We start from the raw sequence: 19,733 nt of genomic DNA, 5'->3' as shown, positions 1-19,733 counted from the left end.
CGCGTCGTCGAAATGGCAGATCAGGCGGCTACGAACGAGACTGCTGCGGCACCCGCCGCCACCGGCACTACGAAGAAGGCCAAGTCTGCGTCGTCTGCGAAGAAGCCGCGCGCCAAGCCTGCGCACCCGCGCACCTCTGAGATGGTGACGGCCGCCATCAAGAGTCTGAAGGAGCGCGGCGGGTCGTCGCTGCAGGCGATCAAGAAGTACATAGCCGCGCACTACAAGCTGGACGCGGAGAAGCTGGCGCCGTTTATCAAGAAGTACCTCAAGTCGGCCGTCGTGGCGGGCGAGCTGGTGCAGACGAAGGGGAAGGGCGCGTCCGGCTCGTTCAAGCTTGCCGGCGCCGGCGGCGGGGGGGCGGCCGAGGGCGGCAAGGCCCGTGCTGGCGGTGCCAAGAAGAAGCGCGCCGCTCCGGCCAGCAAGGAGAAGAAGGGCGCCCGTGCGGCCGGCGCAAAGAAGGCTGGTGGCGTGAAGGCGGCGACCGGTCGGAAGGCGGGCGCCGCCAAGAAGGCGTCTGCGGCGTCGGCCGCTCCCGCGGGTGCGAAGAAGGCGGCTGCGGCCAAGCCGGCCAAGGCCAAGTCGCCGTCGAAGGCGAAGAAGGCCGCCAAGGTTCCGACGAAGAAGCCGAAGGCGCCGCGCCCGAAGAAGGCGACGACGCCGTCTAAGGCGAAGGCTTCGCCCAAGAAGAAGAAGTAGAGTAGAGGAGAAAGAGATGGGAGAAAGGAAGGGTTTGGCGCTTGACTCCGTCGTCCCCACCCCCCGTCGTCGTCTAGTGGCGCGCAAGAGACGCGCGGCCCAAAACGGCCCTTCTCAGGGCCATCAAAGCACGTCGGGGAAGGTTTTGATTGTCGTGTTGCGTTTGGTGTGGGTGTCTGTGTGTATGCCCGTGGGGGATGCTGTTTGCGTGCCGTGGTGGTTGGATTGCGGGGGTCGGTGGCGGGTGTGGGCGGCGGTAGCGGTAAGCGGTGTTGTTGTTGTCGTCGTGGTTGATTGTCGCCGTGTTTGTGGCGGCGGCCGACGGTTGGTTTTCTGTCACGTTGTTTTGTTTGAATACGTTGGTTGGCTTGCCTGCGTTCGTTCTTCTCGGATGTCTGTCTTGTCGAGTCGTGTCTGGTCTTTGTTTTGTTCCTTTGTGTGTGTGTTATGTTTTGCAACGGGGGGCACGTTGAGATGTGGAAGGAGTCGGCGGGGATTTCGGTGGCGTTGGAGAGCGAGCGAGCGAGCGCGCCTGCCTGGCCGTTGGCCGTCGGAGTGGAGTGCGGGTTGTTTTTTTTTTTTGTTTTCGAAACGAAAGCGGCGGCCGGCCAGCCACCCGTGCGGTGTGACGTCGGCCGTTGGGCATTGTGCGCTTTGAGCGCCGGGGAGGGATGATGTGTGATTGTTGCGCGCTGCTAGCAGGCAGGCAGAGTGAGCGGGTGTGGCGGACGGACGGACGGGAAGTGGTGGTTGTTGTTTTTGGGTTGCGGGGCGAGAGGCAGGCGACCGACAAAGTTTGCTCGCGACGGAGAGATGTTAGTGGCCCTGAAAAGGGCCGTTTTTGTTTGTGCGGTGCGGTGCCGCGGCGCGGTTTAGGCGCGCTCGCCGCGGATGCGGCGCGCGAGCTGGATGTCCTTGGGCATGATGGTGACGCGCTTGGCGTGGATTGCGCACAGGTTGGTGTCTTCGAAGAGGCCGACGAGGTAGGCCTCGCTGGCCTCCTGCAGGGCCATGACTGCGGAGCTCTGGAAGCGCAGGTCGGTCTTGAAGTCCTGGGCGATCTCGCGCACTAGGCGCTGGAATGGCAGCTTGCGGATGAGCAGCTCTGTGCTCTTCTGGTAGCGCCTGATTTCTCGCAGGGCGACGGTGCCCGGCCTGTAGCGGTGGGGCTTCTTGACGCCTCCGGTGGCGGGCGCGCTCTTCCTCGCCGCCTTGGTGGCGAGCTGTTTGCGCGGCGCCTTTCCGCCGGTGGACTTGCGGGCCGTTTGCTTTGTGCGGGCCATAGCGGTAGCGGAGCGGCGTGCGTGCGTGGAGGTTAGGTGCGGCGCGGCGTCCGGTGCTGCCTTGACAACGGGCCCGCGCGCCTCCGTGCTGCGCTTATATGCCCTCGGTTGCGCGTGGTGGGGGGAGGGCGGGCCAGAGTCTATATAGGGGGGCGGCGGGCGCGCTGGGCGCAGACGACCGAGTCGTCGCTCCGGCAGCGCGCAGAGATGTCGTGGGCACGCCCGGAGTTTAGAGGATCGCTGAGTAGAGCTATGGGTGTGGCGGATCGCCGTTCGGCCGAGCCTGCTCGGTCGACGGCCCCATCCGGCCCCCCACATACGACGACTGGAGATGTTGGTGTGGCAGACCGCCGTCCGGAGGAGCTTGCTCCCCCGGCGGCCCCGTCTGACCCGCCGCCTAGGACGACCCGGCCACCGTCCACGGACTACGACTTGGACGACGGATCCAGTGAAGATGACATCGTAGTGCACGGCGCACTACCGGCCGACGAGAGGGCGCGGAGAACGACGGCCATCACGCAGCAGCGCCCTGCGGGTGAGCGGCGCAAGCGGTCGTGTACTACCGCAGCAACCGGCGCCAAAAAGACGCCAAAGAAGAGGAGGCAGCTGGCTGTCTCCACAAACGGGGGCAGAAGACGCGCCCTACCTGATGACAGCGGTGCGGGAGCGACCTGGACGACCGTTACGTCGAAACGTGCGGCCAGACCCAGGAAGACGCCTACACCGCCGCCCACATCTACCGCAAACCGCTTTGGGGCCCTTGCGGTCGAAACTACGACTGAACAGCCTACTCCAGAGCGGTCGGCGCCCACGGCCGCCGCCCAAGCAGGCTGTCCAAATGATGAAGAAGACGAAGAAGCCGTCCCCACCACCGGACGGTCACACCGGAGGCCGCCGCCCATAGTCTTCGAGGTGGCCGAAGACTATAAAGGTTTCCTGCAGCTCGTAAGGCAGTGGACGACTGCCGACTTCACCTTGCGAGCTGCAGCGGGGAACCTGGTGCGGCTACAGGTCGCCAACACAGACGACTACATCAAGGTGACGAGCGAGGCGTCAAACCAGGGCCTCCACTGGTTCACACACGCCGCCGTCCCCGAGCGACTATTGAAGATAGTCTTTAAGGGACTACCGATGGCAGCTCAACCGGAGCTGCTACGAGAGGAGCTGACAGATCTCGACTTCAGCGTGCGCAACGTGACGCGCGTGAAGTCGCACGTCAGCCACAAAGAGTCGCCGTCACTTCTGGTTATCGCCACCGATACACCAGAAAACAGGCGGCTCTACCAGGTGACGAGGGTGGCCAATACCAAGGTCACCGTCGAGAACCTGAAGCAGAAGAGGGGCCTGGTACAATGCTTCCGCTGCCAGGGGATGGGGCACGTGGCTCGCCACTGCTCCTTCCCCGAGAAGTGCGTGAAGTGTGCCGGGGCCCATGCCAGCAGACTTTGTCCGCTACCGAGGTCGCACACGCCCAAGTGTGCGAACTGCAGCGGCCCACACGTGGCGAGCTACCGCGGCTGCGAAGTCTTCAAAGCCGCAATAGCTCGCCAAAACGGGCAGCAGGCGAAGACGACTGCCGGCCGCTCCCTCCGCCGTCCGCGCCCAGGCGCAAAACCGGCGAGGCGGCCGGCACACGCCAGGCAGACGCCGGCAGCCAATGCTGCCACCACCGTCCCCACGGAAGGGGGCAACAAAAGCTGGCGCACCCGCGTCAGAAAACGTGCGCGCGAGCGCACGCCAGATGACCAGCGCGCCTACCACGGGAAGGCGCGCAAAGAAGACCACCAAACGACGGGAGGCGAAAGGCGCGGCAACGCACCAGCCGCCTCACGTCACCCTGCAGCAACCAGCCAAGGCGCCGCAACATCAGCGCTTGAAGGAGGGCTGGCTGCAGCAATTTCAGCACTCTCTGCGGCAATCGACAAGGTAACACACCTTGCCGCCACGCTGCAGAGAGTGGCTGAAACAGTGATGACCGCCTCACCGGCGGCTGTTCAACAGCCGTCGAAATAAGACGCTCCCAACGCCGTCCGCGCCGGGAGCACTGAAGACGGCTTGTCCACGGACAAGCACCGTTGTCCGCGCGTGCGGGCAACCCAGAAGCCAACATATACCTGAAAAGGGCCAACGAGAAGACACAAAAGAAAAGAGAAGCATTAGCAACATATAGTCGAAGAGAAGAATGGAGGCAGTGCAGGACATCCTGCAGGGACTCCAAGAAACCGGGGTGAAGAGCGCACACCCTGAAGAAGATGGTCTATCGGCTGGGCGCAGACCGTAGCCGACTCGCCAGCCGCTGCAGCTGCTGTTTGTGCACGTTGTTGCTTTGCCCGAGGAAGGAAGGATGACAGGCCGCGGCAAGGGAGGAAAGGGGCTCGGCAAGGGTGGCGCCAAGCGGCACCGCAAGGTGTTGCGCGACAACATCCAGGGCATCACGAAGCCCGCCATCCGCCGCCTGGCTCGCAGGGGCGGCGTGAAGCGCATCTCTGGTCTGATCTACGAGGAGACCCGCGGGGTGCTGAAGGTGTTCCTGGAGAACGTGATCCGCGACGCGGTGACGTACACTGAGCACGCCAAGCGCAAGACTGTGACGGCCATGGACGTGGTGTACGCCCTGAAGAGGCAGGGGCGCACCCTGTACGGTTTCGGCGGTTAGGCTGCGTCGCAGCGGGCGCTGGCCTTCCCGCGGCCGTGCTTGTGGGTGGGAGAGACTAGAAAACGGCCCTTTTCAGGGCCACCACACTGTTCGGAAGTTGAAAAGTGCGAAAGAGTCTGTGTTGTTGCTGCGTGTGTGCGCTGTGTTGTTTGTTTGTTTCTTTCCGTTTGAGCGACGTGATGTGACTGGGAGGGGAGAAGGAAAGGAAACGTGTCATGTGGCTGGCTGTGTGTGGAGCTGCTTCGTTTGTGTGTCGTTGTATCGATCGCGACGGAGATGGCGGGCTGTGTGTTGTTGTGCGAGAGGCGGTGATTATTTGCTTGCGTGGTTTGGCTCTGTGTGTTTGCGGCGGCGTTGGGGTTTCCGAGGCAAGGCGTGTGGGCACAGGCGGCCGGATCAGCTGTTTCGTTCGTGTCGACGGCCGTTGCGCGCGGGAGTGGAGGGCGGTGTGTCGACACGCCTCCCTGTAACAATGGTCATTATTGCTGCCGTTGTCGTTTGGAAGGCGACTGCGACCGTGCAAAATGAATGTGTGTGTGTGTGTGTGTGTGTGTTGGGCCACACGGGCTGTGTGGACGACAAGATGGCGGACGTGCGCCGGCGGCGGCTGTGCTGTGAAAGTGCAAAGTTAAAACAAAACAAGGTGCGGCGAGGACGACTGAAATTTTGCTTTGGACGTAGGTTTGTGTGGTGGCCCTGAAAAGGGCCGATTGTTGTGGGCCGAGCCGAGCCGGCAAAGCGCGTTGCGTGCAGGGGAGCACGCGGCGCTGCGATTGCCTGGCCTCCTTTAGGCCTTCTTCTCGGTCTTCTTTGGCAGCAGGACGGCCTGGATGTTGGGCAGGACACCACCCTGTGCGATGGTGACGCCCGACAGGAGCTTGTTGAGCTCCTCGTCGTTGCGGATGGCAAGCTGCAGGTGGCGCGGGATGATGCGCGTCTTCTTGTTGTCGCGGGCCGCGTTTCCGGCCAGCTCGAGCACCTCAGCCGCGAGGTACTCCATGACGGCGGCGAGGTAGACGGGCGCCCCGGCGCCGACGCGCTCTGCGTAGTTTCCCTTGCGCAGGAGGCGGTGGATTCTGCCGACCGGGAACTGGAGCCCAGCCCTGCTTGAGCGGGACTTTGACTTGCCCTTGACTTTGCCTCCCTTTCCGCGTCCGGACATGGCGATGGGCTAGCGACGGTGCACACGAAACGGAAACGAAAACGACCGGTGCGAGCGGCAGCGAGTCGAGCAGCGGAGTGCGTGCCGGCGCAGCCGGGGTGGGGGTGCTTTATGGGCTCGGGTGCGGCGGCCGGTTGCGCGCGCGCCCCATTGGTCGGCGGCCGCAACAGGGCGAGCTGGTAAAGGTGCGGCGGCGGCTGGCGGCGGGTGCCACTGTGTGGGGAGACGCTGACTAGAGCGGAGCGCTTGCTACTGGTGTTGCTGCTGCCGTACGTTGGTTCGAGATGCCGCCCAAGACTAGCGGGAAGGCCGCCAAGAAGGCTGGCAAGGCGCAGAAGAACATTTCGAAGGGCGACAAGAAGAAGAAGCGCAAGAGGAAGGAGAGCTATGCCATCTACATCTACAAGGTGCTGAAGCAGGTGCACCCTGACACGGGCATCTCGTCGAAGGCGATGAGCATCATGAACAGCTTCGTGAACGACATTTTCGAGCGCATTGCGGCCGAGGCTTCTCGCCTGGCGCACTACAACAAGCGCTCGACCATCACGTCCCGCGAGATCCAGACCGCTGTGCGGCTGTTGCTGCCTGGCGAGCTGGCCAAGCACGCCGTGAGCGAGGGCACGAAGGCGGTGACCAAGTACACGAGCTCCAAGTAAGGAGGTGGCTCTGGAATGGAAGGAAGGATGGAGAGAGAAGGCTCCTCCGTTGCGAGAGCGGCAAGCCGTACGTTGGTTCGAGATGCCGCCCAAGACTAGCGGGAAGGCCGCCAAGAAGGCTGGCAAGGCGCAGAAGAACATTTCGAAGGGCGACAAGAAGAAGAAGCGCAAGAGGAAGGAGAGCTATGCCATCTACATCTACAAGGTGCTGAAGCAGGTGCACCCTGACACGGGCATCTCGTCGAAGGCGATGAGCATCATGAACAGCTTCGTGAACGACATTTTCGAGCGCATTGCGGCCGAGGCTTCTCGCCTGGCGCACTACAACAAGCGCTCGACCATCACGTCCCGCGAGATCCAGACCGCTGTGCGGCTGTTGCTGCCTGGCGAGCTGGCCAAGCACGCCGTGAGCGAGGGCACGAAGGCGGTGACCAAGTACACGAGCTCCAAGTAAGGAGGTGGCTCTGGAATGGAAGGAAGGATGGAGAGAGAAGGCTCCTCCGTTGCGAGAGCGGCAAAACGGCCCTTTTCAGGGCCACCAACTTGCCTTTTGCGGGAAGGGCGGAATTGTTGTTGTTGTTTGTGTGGACGGCTGTGATGTATGTGTGCATTTTGATTGTGGGTGGGGGGGCGCGTCAAAGCGTGTTGCGCGGGGTACGGCCACGAGGTTGGTCGCCGTGGCGTGGAATGGTGGCACGCCTCGTTGGCGTGGTTTTTGACCCATTGGTGTTGTTGGTGTGTGTGTGTGTGTGTGTTACCCGTCTGCGAGGGGGGACAGTGTGATCGGCGACTTTTGTGTCACCGTAACGACGGCCGTTTGCGGGTTTGTTTTTTTGCACATCATACATGGCGAGGGTGAAATGTGAAATGTTTTTGTTTGGTTTTTTTTGCCGCCCACTATTCCCTTTGCTGTACGCCGAGTTTGACAATGGTGCGACGTAACTGCAGCGTGGAGGTGTGTGAGTGACGTTGAAATGAACGTGCCATTAAGACGCATTGTTGTTGTATTGTACTGTACGTGTACGGCGACACGCACGATGATGTACCATTCGACTCTGATGTTTGATAGCCGTGTCTGACTGATTGCGTACGACGCACGCACACCGATGTCGTCATTCAAGATGCACGCTAGACGACGACGGCGGCGGCGGCGGCGGTCGTTTGTTTGGCGAATGTCTGTACACGTGTTTGTCTGTGTCCATCCGGTATGTATTTGTTTGTTTGAAAGTGTTTTGTGTGTCGGTGACGTGGTCCGATCCGTCGCCCCCTGAGTAACTGTCGATCGGCGCGATAGACCGGCGTCACGCAACTGAACCGAAGTCTTGGGCACACCCGTCATACTGTTGTACACCGTCGCGCTGAGAACGGTAACGAAAGGTTGACTTTGATCGGTCGAATGTCTGGGCAGAACGTGAGGAATGAGGCAAGAGTGCAAGGAGGGGGGGCAAAAGAGAGAGGAAGGGAAAAAGGGGAGAAACGCATTCGTAGAGCAACGGAACGTTCCCGTGTCGGAGGCGTATTGGAGCCGCACTGAAATGCGTTTAACGGCGGCGCGGCTGCAAGTGTCTGCCGTGGTGAACGTTACCTTTGACGGCTGCATTGGGCTTTGCCTTTGCTTTTGCTTTCGCTTTCGCTTTCGCTTTCGCGTTCGCTTTCGCTTTCCCGGATGTACGTAACGTTTGTTGATATGGTTCTGAGGAAGAGTGTATGACAGTGCCGTGCCGTCCATGTTCGTGTGCCCTCCCATTGTGTGTATGCTATTGTCTGTGTACTTGAATGATGTACGTAGGTGTTAGTGGACATGTTTTACCAGTGGGGGGAAATGGATCGTCGATAGTTGGCGTCACTCTGTCACGGTCGAGATGACGCACCCTCCGTACAGAAAGGTGTCGAGAAAGTGAGTGTGTGTGTGTGTGTGTGTGTGTGCGTCCGTGAATTGGCAGTGTTTGGAGGTCGGCGTGCCCTGCATGTGGCCCGGAAGGCTGTTCGGTTTGGCGGTAGTGTTGTGTGGACAGGGGAGGGGCATGCGTAACGCTGCTGGCATGGCATTTCGGGAGATGGGAGGGGGCAAACGAGGAGCGGCGGCCAAAGACGGGACGGGGAGGGGCGCGGTGTGGGTGGCTTGCGCCTGTGCTCGGCGTTGTGGTTTGTGCAAAAGAGGAGGAGAAAAACAATGAGTTGCCAGGGAGGGGAGCGGTGTTGTGTTGTGGTTGTCGTGGTGTAGCCGCAGACGCGGCTGTCAGTGAACGTGGCGAGACGGACGGATGCGCGGAGGGGCGGGGGCGGCGCATTTCGCCGGTGCCGTGCCGTGCCGTGCCATGCCTGAAAGCCGCGTGGTCGCTGTGTTGTTGGTGGCGTGGGGGCGAGGAGAGTACCGTACGGGTGTGCTTGTGCGCCGGAAATGGCACACTGCGCCTGCCCGTCTTGGAGGCTGATGGCTGTGGTGTGGAAATGGGGCGCGGTTGATGTTGAAGCAGTTGAAGAACAGAAAAGAAACCAAGAAAACGGAAGGCGTGATGCGGCGGTGGTGGTTGAGAGCGGGAAAAACAAAACAAAACGAAACAAAAAAGAAAACAAAAAGTCTATCAATATTAAAATGTAAATGGAAATGGAAATGGACCCAGGTATATAACCTCCCTGCACAAATAGCAGAGAGTCCGATGATAATAAAAATGTGCCAGAATGTTAACGTCCCTACAAAACAAACCCAACGATAATATTAATGAAAGAATGAACCGTATGTAACATTGCAACAGACATAATGAAACCTGATAAATTGTATAAGGGCAGCAGCGTTGACCTTTGGCCCTGTATTCAGAATAAAAAGAGCCAAAGATCGTTACCCCAATGAAAAGAAGACACTGAAACACGTATGTAACGTAGCAGCGATGGCGAGACATTGTAGCATCTGTGACCAGAGAGTTTGCGCTGGACTGCGCGAGTGTTGCGAGCGGTTCTCAGTCAGTCAGTCAGTCGTTGCGAGTCTGTACTCTGTCAGTAGTCGTCGCGTGCAGTACGCTAATAGTCGTCATGCAGAGCGGTCGGTCAGTAGTAGCAGCCGAGTGCGGTTGTGTGATGTAGGCGGCCGGCAACACTGGTCAAGATGGTGAATAAGGTATACTGTTAATTAATATAATCATTAGATAATGAAAAAGTTTATTTATTGTAATTATTCTCCAACAAGTTCCCCAATAGTAATTTTTATTTCAAAAGCATTTTTCAAACATTTAATTTTTTATTGAACTAAAGAGTTCGTTGCACTTCACATTTCATTCCACTTCTTTGAAGAAAAATTTCACTAAAATCACAAAAAAAAGGAGAATATTATCATTTGCAATGCAGTTCCTCCAAGCGCTGCGCAACAACAAGAGCAGAAATGTGACATCCATTTATTCTGAGGTAAGACTGTAATTCTGATTGTTTTGCACAGGGCCAAAGACCGATATTTCGGTTTAATTGAAGTTTCTTGTCACTGAACGGACTTTAAATGTTGTGAAGAATTTATATTCGAGTCGGATTGCGAATTTCACATTGTTGTTGCCATTTTCAATACCTCTCATTGTGGGCGAGGTTACAATTAGCGCAATGTCCATTAGCATCCGTAAATAACATTGTCCATTATTTTAAATTTTGCGGGGAGGTTACAACACACACACACCAAAAAAAAAAAAGAAACAAAAAATTGCATTTATATCCGCTCCTCAATTGTAGATACCCCTTACACAGCTGTGTGCAATGAATGAGTGCTGGCTGGTAATTAATTGCACTCCTTGGAGGGAAATGCCATAGGAAGTAGTCTTTAAAAAGTGAATGTTTTTCGTTAAAAGACAAAAGTTACTTTAGAAAAAAGTAATAGTGGGGCTTTTGTTGTTGAACAAAATAAGTAGAATGAACATACGTTATCAGATTTGCGCAATGCAGCTTCACACTACCGTTTGATTATAACACAATATACTATATACATCGTCCCGAACCGTGACCAGAGTCGCGAGACGAGCAGAGCACGCCGCCGACGCCCGCTCAGTACAACCGTCCACCCGCTACTACTGTCGACCGACTACTACCTCTCCCGACTCGCGCTACAATATATATAACAACTGTTCCCGGCGACCCGGTGCGTGCCACTACTGTCGTCTGGCGCGGTCCAAGCGCCGACCAGCAACGATAAATAACTCTCTGGTCAGACGGAGATGCTGTCATGCCTCGCCATCGCTCTCTGGTAATGAATACATACGTGTTGCAGCGTGCGTACCACCGGAACACGCAGTGGCGGAGCCAAAGACTGTGTTGTCGAGGTCGAGTGCGAGCGGGAAGAGAGGCAGCGTCGGCACGGAGATGCAAGCGAGCGCGAGACGCACGGGGGCTGCGGCGTGGCGCGTTTGCGGTCGGCGCCTTTGGTGGCAACGGCCGGGACAAGCAGCGGTGTATGGTGTGGTGCGGGGCGGACAGGGGCGGCGGTGGACGGGGCGGAGGCGGCGCGACGACGGCATGGGGGCGAAAACGGGACGGGGGACGGCGGATGTTGAGAGGCGTCACGCGCGGACAGGACACAGACACAGAGACACACAGATTGGAAAGGGAGGGTGCGCGGTTAGTAGTTGGGAATGTGCGTACCGTGCGGGATGGGAGTGGGCGAGGAACACGGTCGTGGCCCCTGTTTTGGGTGCGTGTGATGACGTCGGTGTGTTGTGGGAAGGGAAGGTGCTGTGGCGGCGGCGCGTAATGGGCGTAGGCCGAAAAGAGAAAGGAACGTGGGCAGTGTGTTGGCAAGCGTCGGTTCGACTGCGACGTTGATGGGCAGGGCAGGGCAAGGTTAATGGTGGTAGGAGTAGGCGTGTGGGCGCAAAAAATCTGCCGCTGCAGGCGGTGCCGTAACCGCCATGGCGGGAAGGAGAGAGGGCCAAAGAAAGAAAGAAAGAAAGAAGAAGAAAAAAAAAAACAAAAAAAAGGAGGGGGGGGGCGGGGGCGGGGGCGGGGGCGGGCGAAAGTGGAGAGGCGGTGGTGTGAGAAGGGCGGGGGCGGAAGGAAGGCAGGAAGGACAAGAGGCGAGGCGACGGCTTGCTTTGTGTATCGGTCGGTCTCTGGCTATGCTTCGTTTTCTGCAGCAGGGTCGGTGCGCGGCGTGGCTCGCGGCAGTGGGAACGCCTGGTGGCTGGACGGCCAGCAATGCGGTTGGATGGGCGGCCACAGCACCGCACCTGTGCCCGAGGAGGAGACGCTGGCGGCGGGCCCTGAGGTGAGGCCGGCTCGGCTGGGGCTGTGGATGTGTAGGTGTGCGCCGCTGCTGCAACAACGAGTAAAACGCGAGAAGAAGGGATGGCGGTAGAGAGAGAGAGAAAAAAAAAAAAAGGTCGTGTTGTGTTGATGCGCAGGCAGACGCGTACAGAGAGACGAGCCCGGTCTGCAGCAGGGTGTGGCCGTGCCGAGTGCAGAGCAGCGGCGGCTCGGTTCGGTTCGGCCCGGCCCGGCGGGCCGCGCTGTTGTCGCGAACGTGAGCGCCCCCTGGCGGGTGGCCGGAGGCGGCGCGGCGTGTTGGACGTGTGGCTGGTGGCAGTGCACAATTTGCGAGTGGCTGGCGGTGTGGTGTGGCGGTTGGCGCGTCGGGCGGCGGAGAGAGAGAGAGAGAGAGAGGGAGGAGAGGTATGTGTTGCGGGCGCCCTTTGCTGCGCTGCGTCGTTGCGTGTGCCGTACAGGGCGGGCGCTTGTCGACTGTGTGGGCGGTGTGGCGAATTGGCGTGAAACGGCTGCCGAGAGGTGTGTGGTAGCGAGAGCCGGTCGTTGTCAGTGCGAAGGGGAATGTGCGTGCGTTTGGCGGTTTCGGTGTGCTTTTTGCGGCGTGAGAGTGGGAATTAGTGGGGCCGGCTGTTGTGTTGGTTCCTTGTGTCTTGTGTCGCGTAGCTTGATGGCAACGTGGAAGGACGCCGGTTTCGTTTCGAGCCTTGCGTGTGGTTGTCGACGTTGACTGGTTGGCGTGTGCCGATGCACGTGCATGTGTGGGTCGCGAGTGCGTTTTTGGCTGGGTGTGTGTGTGTGTGTGTGTGTGTGTGTGTGTGTGTGTGTTTTGGGGGGGAAGGGGGAGGCGGTGGTGAAAGTGCAGTCGTTGCCACGGGCGTCGTCGGGTGGGGCTGGGGCTGTGCGTCGTGGCGGAAAGGTGGTAGGTTGCGGGAAGCGAGCCCGTCGTTGACGGTGTCGCGTGAGTTGTGAATCGAGTGGGGCGCGGGGCGCGGGACAGGAGCAGCGTGCCGCTGCGTCGTGGTCGTCAGCAGAGGCTGTGCGTGTGCTTGTCCTTTTTGTGGGCGGTTCGTGCGAGGCGTTTTTGTTTTGTGTTGCCCTAGTTGTTAGTTTATTTTGGTTGTTGTTTGTTATTTTGAGACGACGACTGGTTGGTGGCGTGCGCGCGAAGTGGCGGTGTGCGCTTCCCGTGTCGTTTTGTTTTTGTTTGGTTTTTTTGTTTTTGTGTGTTTTTTTTTTTTTTTTTTTTTTTTTTTTTTTTTTTGCACTGGGCCCCGGGGGGTGGGTGGGTGGGTGCGTGTGTGTCGATTGCCGGCTGGCGAAAGGTGCGCCATCGGCGGGGTGGGTCGCCGGCACAAGTAGAGGCGGCGGCGTTGTTGCTGTTGTTGTGTGGTGTTTGTTTTGTTCGGCTGTGTTGCGGTGCGTGTGAATGGTGGTGCAAAAGCGCTGGCGTTGGGGCTGCGACTGCGACGGCGGCGAGCCGCGGGCGCGCATGATAGTGATGTTGTGAACAGCGGCTGTGTACGGTAGTGGTGTTGTTGTAGCACGACGTGCATCCGGGCCGGCGCGGAAAGCGCAGTTGCGGGCGGTTGCCCTTCGGTGCCAGCCATGTCGCGTGAGCGGCGGGTTGCTCTGGTGTGGACACGTGGTGCTCTGGGTTGTTGTGTGGTGCCCTTTGGCCGGTGGGGGTGGTTCGCGTGTGTCTCGTTCGCGCTCGGTATCTGGTCGTGGTCGTGCTGCTCCCCCGTCTGTCGGCGGTTTTCGACGTCGTCTGTACGTTTTTGTTCGTTTGCGGCGTGCCTGCCGACGTCGTCCCGTCGCGACCTTTCAACCGAAAGTGTGGCGCCCGAAGGTGAACGAACGTAACCCTGACCTCGGCGCTTTACGCTGAGCCGAGCGAACCGAACCTAACCTGTGGTGTGGCGAGGTGAGCTCAGCCTGTGAGCCCCTAACGTCTACGTAAGGTAAGCTGTCCGGCTCACGCCTCACGGTTTGAACGCTTTTGTAACCTACGTTTGACGCTTCTTAACCTAGCACTGACCCCTTAACCTAACGTGTAACCTAACCTAACCTAACCTAACCTCTGACGCCTGACGTGTTTGAATGCTTAACCTAAGTTTGACGCTTAACCTAACCCAAGTCCCCTTAAGCTAACCCACGTCCACCTAACCTAACGTAACCCAACCTAGACGTGTAAACGTAATGTGTAACGCGTAACGTGTAAGGTCGGCTGTCGTGTGTGCTGACGGCAGATTGGGTTGGTCTGTAGATTCGGATTGCGGTTTGCCTCGGTCGAGGGGTTGGGTCGGAAGCGGCGAGGGGCGGCGGCGCCTGTTGCGCAGGCGGCGTCCGTTTGCGGCGGGCAATTGTTGAGAAACGGCTGTGAATGTTGGCGGGCGAGAGGAGGAGGACGGCGCGCGATGTGGCCCGACGGCTGCGGGCCGATCGGGAAACGGCGGGAGGGCGACGGAAGGCGATGGGGCGGCGGAGGCGCGTTTGCACGGCCGTCATCGCCGCACGCCTCGGCTTGTGTGGCTGTGGCGCCGGCCGCGCTGGCCGGGCTGCCGCGGCGACGGTGTGGGAGTTTTGCCGAAGGTTTGGCCATTGTGGCGGGTCGTCGGCTGGGGCTGTGGGGGCGGCATTTGGGCGGGGGCGGCGATTCTCGGCGGGCCGACCCAGGCTGTAGCGCGCGGTAGCTGCAGTTTGGCCGTGGTTTGCGGCGCTGCCGTGGCGACTGGTTGGCGACTGTGGTGTGGCTGTGTGTAGCCCCATCCTCGGTGGTTTGAAAGGCGCGGGCGGTTGTGGCGCAGGTTTGGGGCTGCTCCGCACAGGCTGTCGGACGTTGGGCGGTAGCAAGCGCGGGAGGCGCGGCGCGGCGGCGCGCAGAGTGGCGGCCGCTCTCTCGGCCGTCCGCGCCCGCCCGCGACACTGGCTGGGCCTTGTGATTCTCTGCTCTCAACAGGAGAGGCGGCCGCCGAGGCAGGGCAACGACCGAAAAAGCGCGCCAAGTCGCAGACAATGCGGCGCCACAAAATGGAGCCCCCGCTCCGCACGCATCGACGAGAAATGGCGGACAGACTCCGCCTACCGCAGCCCAGCCGGCAGCTGGCCCATCTGCAGGACAAAGCGCCGTTGCCCCGCCCACAGCGCTGCCGCGCAGGCAGGTAGTCCCGGCCGCTGCACCCCTGCAGCGCCAGGCTCCCCTCCCTGCAACGACCCAGCGCTTCGCGGACCAATCAGCGCGAGCCTTCCCGGCCCCGCCGGCACGCGCAGCGGACCAACCACCGGCAGCCGCGCCTGACCTTGCGAGCCCCAAGGACTTCCCGGAGCCAAGATGGCGGCGTCCCACGGCGCCCCGCCATACTGTCGGCGCCCAACAAGATGGCGGACAAATGGAGACCAACGCGCGCCATGTTGTCGGCGGCACCGCTGCCAACGAAGCCCGCGTGGAACGGATGCTCAGCTGCATGGAAACAATGATGCAGCAGATGACTGAGCTCCTGGCCGTGGTGCAGAAAGTTGCATCCGCCATCCAACCATGCAGCCATCATGCCTGAAGCGCTAAGGAGTTTAACAGCCTGCGTGTTCAACGCCGAGGGACTCCTTAAGCAGGCAGGCGAATTCCGGCAGCTTATACGGGACGAAAACATCGACGTATGTCTCGTCACCGAAACGTGGCTTAAGCCTGGCGTCCGAGTCGGCGTAGCGAACTACGAATGCTACAGGGACGACAGGCAAACACACGGAGGCGGCACAGCGGTATATGTACGGAGGACGCTACGACACCACCGCGTCCAAATACCGGAACTGGCAAAAACAGAAGCGACTGCCGTATCAGTGGAGACGGCACACGGCGCCATAACGTTCGTCGCTGTCTACAGACCGCCTAGAGGAGCGCTCCTACCGGGAGACTGCAACAAGTTGCTGGCTCTCCCCGGTAAAATCATACTAGGGGGAGACTTCAACGCGAAGCATGCGGTCTGGAACAGCAGGACGACCAACACAAGCGGGCGGCGCTTACTCCATGTCGCGGAACGCCACGAAGCTGTCGTCATCGGTCCTCACGAACCGACAATATATCCACGGAACCGGGGCCACCCGGATATCCTGGATATCATGATCATCAAGGGCGCTCGCCTGCACGTCACGGCCGGTACGCGGCCAAAGATGTCCTCCGACCACGTACCGGTCATATTTGACCTCGACGCCGACGCTCTCCCAAGACAGCGGAGAGGGCTCGACATACGAGACATCAGCTGGGACGAGTTCCGCAACGCCGTCGCCGATTCCCTTGAGGCCACACCGGACGCGGCGGAACACGGAGCAGACGCAGCACTTCAACACATCAGGCAGTCGATAGTTGACGCCGCGGCAGCGGCCACGCCTGTCAGAGACGACGCCAACATCGACTGCCGGCCACACCCTCTGCCACGACACATCCGGGACGCAATAGCGCAAAAGAACCGCCTACAGCGCGAGTGGCAGAGGACAAGAAATCGAGCCACAAAGCGAGAATTAAATAGATTGTGCCGGCACATCAAGGCTGATGTAGACACGCACCGCAATCAGGAGTGGGCGCGCAAGGTGGCGCAACTTAACATCGAAGACGGCTCGGCGTGGAAAGCCGTAAAAGGCTACCTGCGCCGTATGCAACGGATTCCGCCGCTGCAAGTGGGAGCCGAATTCGTGAGCGAGCCGAACGCGAAGGCAGAAGCCCTAGCGGACGCGTTCGCCGCGAATTTCACTCCGGTCGACGACCCGATAGACGCCGCCCACATCCAGATGGTAGAAGAACGCCTCCCCGTCTTCTTCGATGCGGAGTATGACGAGGTAGAAGACGCCATTCCGCCGATAACAGCAGACGAAGTCAAGCTGCAACTTCGCCACCTAAATGCTAAAAAAGCAGGTGGACCAGATGACGTAACGAACTTAATGCTGAAGCAGCTACCAGACACGGCAGCCGACGTCCTCGCGTCAACCTTCAACCAGGTGCTGCTCAGCAAACAGTTCCCGTCGTGCTGGAAGCATGCTGAAATAGTAGCCCTCCCCAAGCCAGGGAAGGACATTCGAAGGGCGAAAAACTACAGGCCAATCAGCCTGCTTCCGGCACTTTCGAAAATATTCGAACGCCTGTATCTGGTCCGCCTGCGGGCGCTCATCGAGGCAGAACAACTCCTACCAAACGAACAGTTTGGCTTCAGGAGTCAACACGCCACGACACACCAGCTGCTGCGCCTAACAGAGGAGGCGTTCGGTGCCATCGACCGACGCGAGTATTTCGGCGCTCTCCTGCTCGACGTGTCGCGTGCCTTCGACTCCGTGTGGCATCGGGGCCTCCTGTTCAAACTATTTGACCTGGGCGTCCCGGTGTCGCACGTGAAGCTCTTACAGAGCTACCTCGAGGGCAGAACGTTCCACGTCAGAGCGGATAGTGGAATCTCCACGGAGCGTCGTATACTCGCGGGTGTACCTCAAGGCTCGGTCGTTGGGCCGACGCTCTACTCTCTGTACACGGCCGACCCACCGCGCACAGCCCACGTCAACCTGGCGCTGTATGCGGACGACACAGCCGTGTACAGCCGCAGCAGATGCGTCGAGGCGTTGCAGCGGAAACTTCAGACGGCCACCGACGCCCTCACTGACTGGGCGAAAAAATGGCGCCTGGCTTACAATGGGGAGAAGTCCCAGGCCATCATCATTGCGACGAGACACGTCAAGGACGACGCGCCTACAGTCTCGGTCCGAGGCGTCCCGGTCCCGTGGAACGGTGCTGCGAAGTACCTGGGCGTCACACTGGACCGGCACCTCACCTGGAGGCCACACGTGGAGAGCATCAGGGGCAAAGCACTGGGTAGACTAAGACTCCTCTACCCACTGCTAAACCCCACTACGACGCTGCCTACCTGCGTCGGCCTCACGCTATATAAGTCCGTAATTCGACCTCTCCTCGAATACGCGGCGGTAGTGTGGGGCAACACGGCGCAAACTAACCTGGAGCGGCTGCAAAAACTGCAGAACAGGGCTCTCAGGTTAGCTCTTCACCTCCCAAGGGACTTCCCGACGGAGGACACTCACGTGGTCGCAGACATCGTACCGCTACGCAGGCGGTTCGAAGAAGCGGCCACAAGCTTCTACAACAAAGCGGGTACATCCACCAACCCACTGATAAGGAATCTGGGACAACGTCCACACTGGAGACACACACTCCGCTGGCCGGACCTGCTGAGACGGCCAGCAGACGTTGCCGCCCTACCAGATTAGAAGACATTGCTACGCAACAAGTAGCGCCTAGCCACATCTGCTGCGGGAAAAAAAAAAAAAAAAAAAAAAAAAAAAAAAACCGCAGCAAGCATCAATTATCAAATTGCCCACGAAGCAGGGCAGCATAGACACCCAAAAGCTTCTCTCTAAGAAAAACCTGGAAGGACACTGATGTCCCACTTGTTGAAGGAAGGGTAGAGCGATTCTACCAGAACTTCACCCACACACCAGTAGTGTCAACATAGAGGACACTACACCATGATGCGACTGCCATTCTCTGCTCTGCTGCTGTGCTGTGCTTGCGTGCCTGCCTGCCGTCCGTCCCGCTCGCTCTCGCTCTCGCTGTGTGTTACGCGCGTCGTCGAAATGGCAGATCAGGCGGCTACGAACGAGACTGCTGCGGCACCCGCCGCCACCGGCACTACGAAGAAGGCCAAGTCTGCGTCGTCTGCGAAGAAGCCGCGCGCCAAGCCTGCGCACCCGCGCACCTCTGAGATGGTGACGGCCGCCATCAAGAGTCTGAAGGAGCGCGGCGGGTCGTCGCTGCAGGCGATCAAGAAGTACATAGCCGCGCACTACAAGCTGGACGCGGAGAAGCTGGCGCCGTTTATCAAGAAGTACCTCAAGTCGGCCGTCGTGGCGGGCGAGCTGGTGCAGACGAAGGGGAAGGGCGCGTCCGGCTCGTTCAAGCTTGCCGGCGCCGGCGGCGGGGGGGCGGCCGAGGGCGGCAAGGCCCGTGCTGGCGGTGCCAAGAAGAAGCGCGCCGCTCCGGCCAGCAAGGAGAAGAAGGGCGCCCGTGCGGCCGGCGCAAAGAAGGCTGGTGGCGTGAAGGCGGCGACCGGTCGGAAGGCGGGCGCCGCCAAGAAGGCGTCTGCGGCGTCGGCCGCTCCCGCGGGTGCGAAGAAGGCGGCTGCGGCCAAGCCGGCCAAGGCCAAGTCGCCGTCGAAGGCGAAGAAGGCCGCCAAGGTTCCGACGAAGAAGCCGAAGGCGCCGCGCCCGAAGAAGGCGACGACGCCGTCTAAGGCGAAGGCTTCGCCCAAGAAGAAGAAGTAGAGTAGAGGAGAAAGAGATGGGAGAAAGGAAGGGTTTGGCGCTTGACTCCGTCGTCCCCACCCCCCGTCGTCGTCTAGTGGCGCGCAAGAGACGCGCGGCCCAAAACGGCCCTTCTCAGGGCCATCAAAGCACGTCGGGGAAGGTTTTGATTGTCGTGTTGCGTTTGGTGTGGGTGTCTGTGTGTATGCCCGTGGGGGATGCTGTTTGCGTGCCGTGGTGGTTGGATTGCGGGGGTCGGTGGCGGGTGTGGGCGGCGGTAGCGGTAAGCGGTGTTGTTGTTGTCGTCGTGGTTGATTGTCGCCGTGTTTGTGGCGGCGGCCGACGGTTGGTTTTCTGTCACGTTGTTTTGTTTGAATACGTTGGTTGGCTTGCCTGCGTTCGTTCTTCTCGGATGTCTGTCTTGTCGAGTCGTGTCTGGTCTTTGTTTTGTTCCTTTGTGTGTGTGTTATGTTTTGCAACGGGGGGCACGTTGAGATGTGGAAGGAGTCGGCGGGGATTTCGGTGGCGTTGGAGAGCGAGCGAGCGAGCGCGCCTGCCTGGCCGTTGGCCGTCGGAGTGGAGTGCGGGTTGTTTTTTTTTTTTGTTTTCGAAACGAAAGCGGCGGCCGGCCAGCCACCCGTGCGGTGTGACGTCGGCCGTTGGGCATTGTGCGCTTTGAGCGCCGGGGAGGGATGATGTGTGATTGTTGCGCGCTGCTAGCAGGCAGGCAGAGTGAGCGGGTGTGGCGGACG

The 19,733-nt window shown here is 59.8% G+C and overlaps 1 protein-coding gene across 1 annotated transcript; it reads left to right on the top strand.

Annotated features, from left to right (window-relative positions):
- Positions 1 to 2,189: 2,189 nt before the first annotated feature.
- Positions 2,190 to 15,245, top strand: LOC124746581 (serine/arginine repetitive matrix protein 1-like). Its single transcript, XM_047248943.1, has 4 exons — positions 2,190 to 2,226; positions 2,329 to 3,197; positions 3,526 to 3,908; positions 14,651 to 15,245. Exons 1-4 carry the CDS (start codon positions 2,190 to 2,192, stop codon positions 15,243 to 15,245), a joined length of 1,884 nt encoding a protein of 627 aa, XP_047104899.1.
- The last annotated feature ends 4,488 nt before the right edge of the window (positions 15,246 to 19,733 follow it).

The sequence above is a fragment of the Schistocerca piceifrons genome, unplaced genomic scaffold (assembly GCF_021461385.2).
Source record: "Schistocerca piceifrons isolate TAMUIC-IGC-003096 unplaced genomic scaffold, iqSchPice1.1 HiC_scaffold_353, whole genome shotgun sequence".
NCBI classification, from domain to species: Eukaryota; Metazoa; Arthropoda; class Insecta; order Orthoptera; family Acrididae; genus Schistocerca; species Schistocerca piceifrons.
This window is presented reverse-complemented; position numbering and strand designations above follow the sequence as displayed.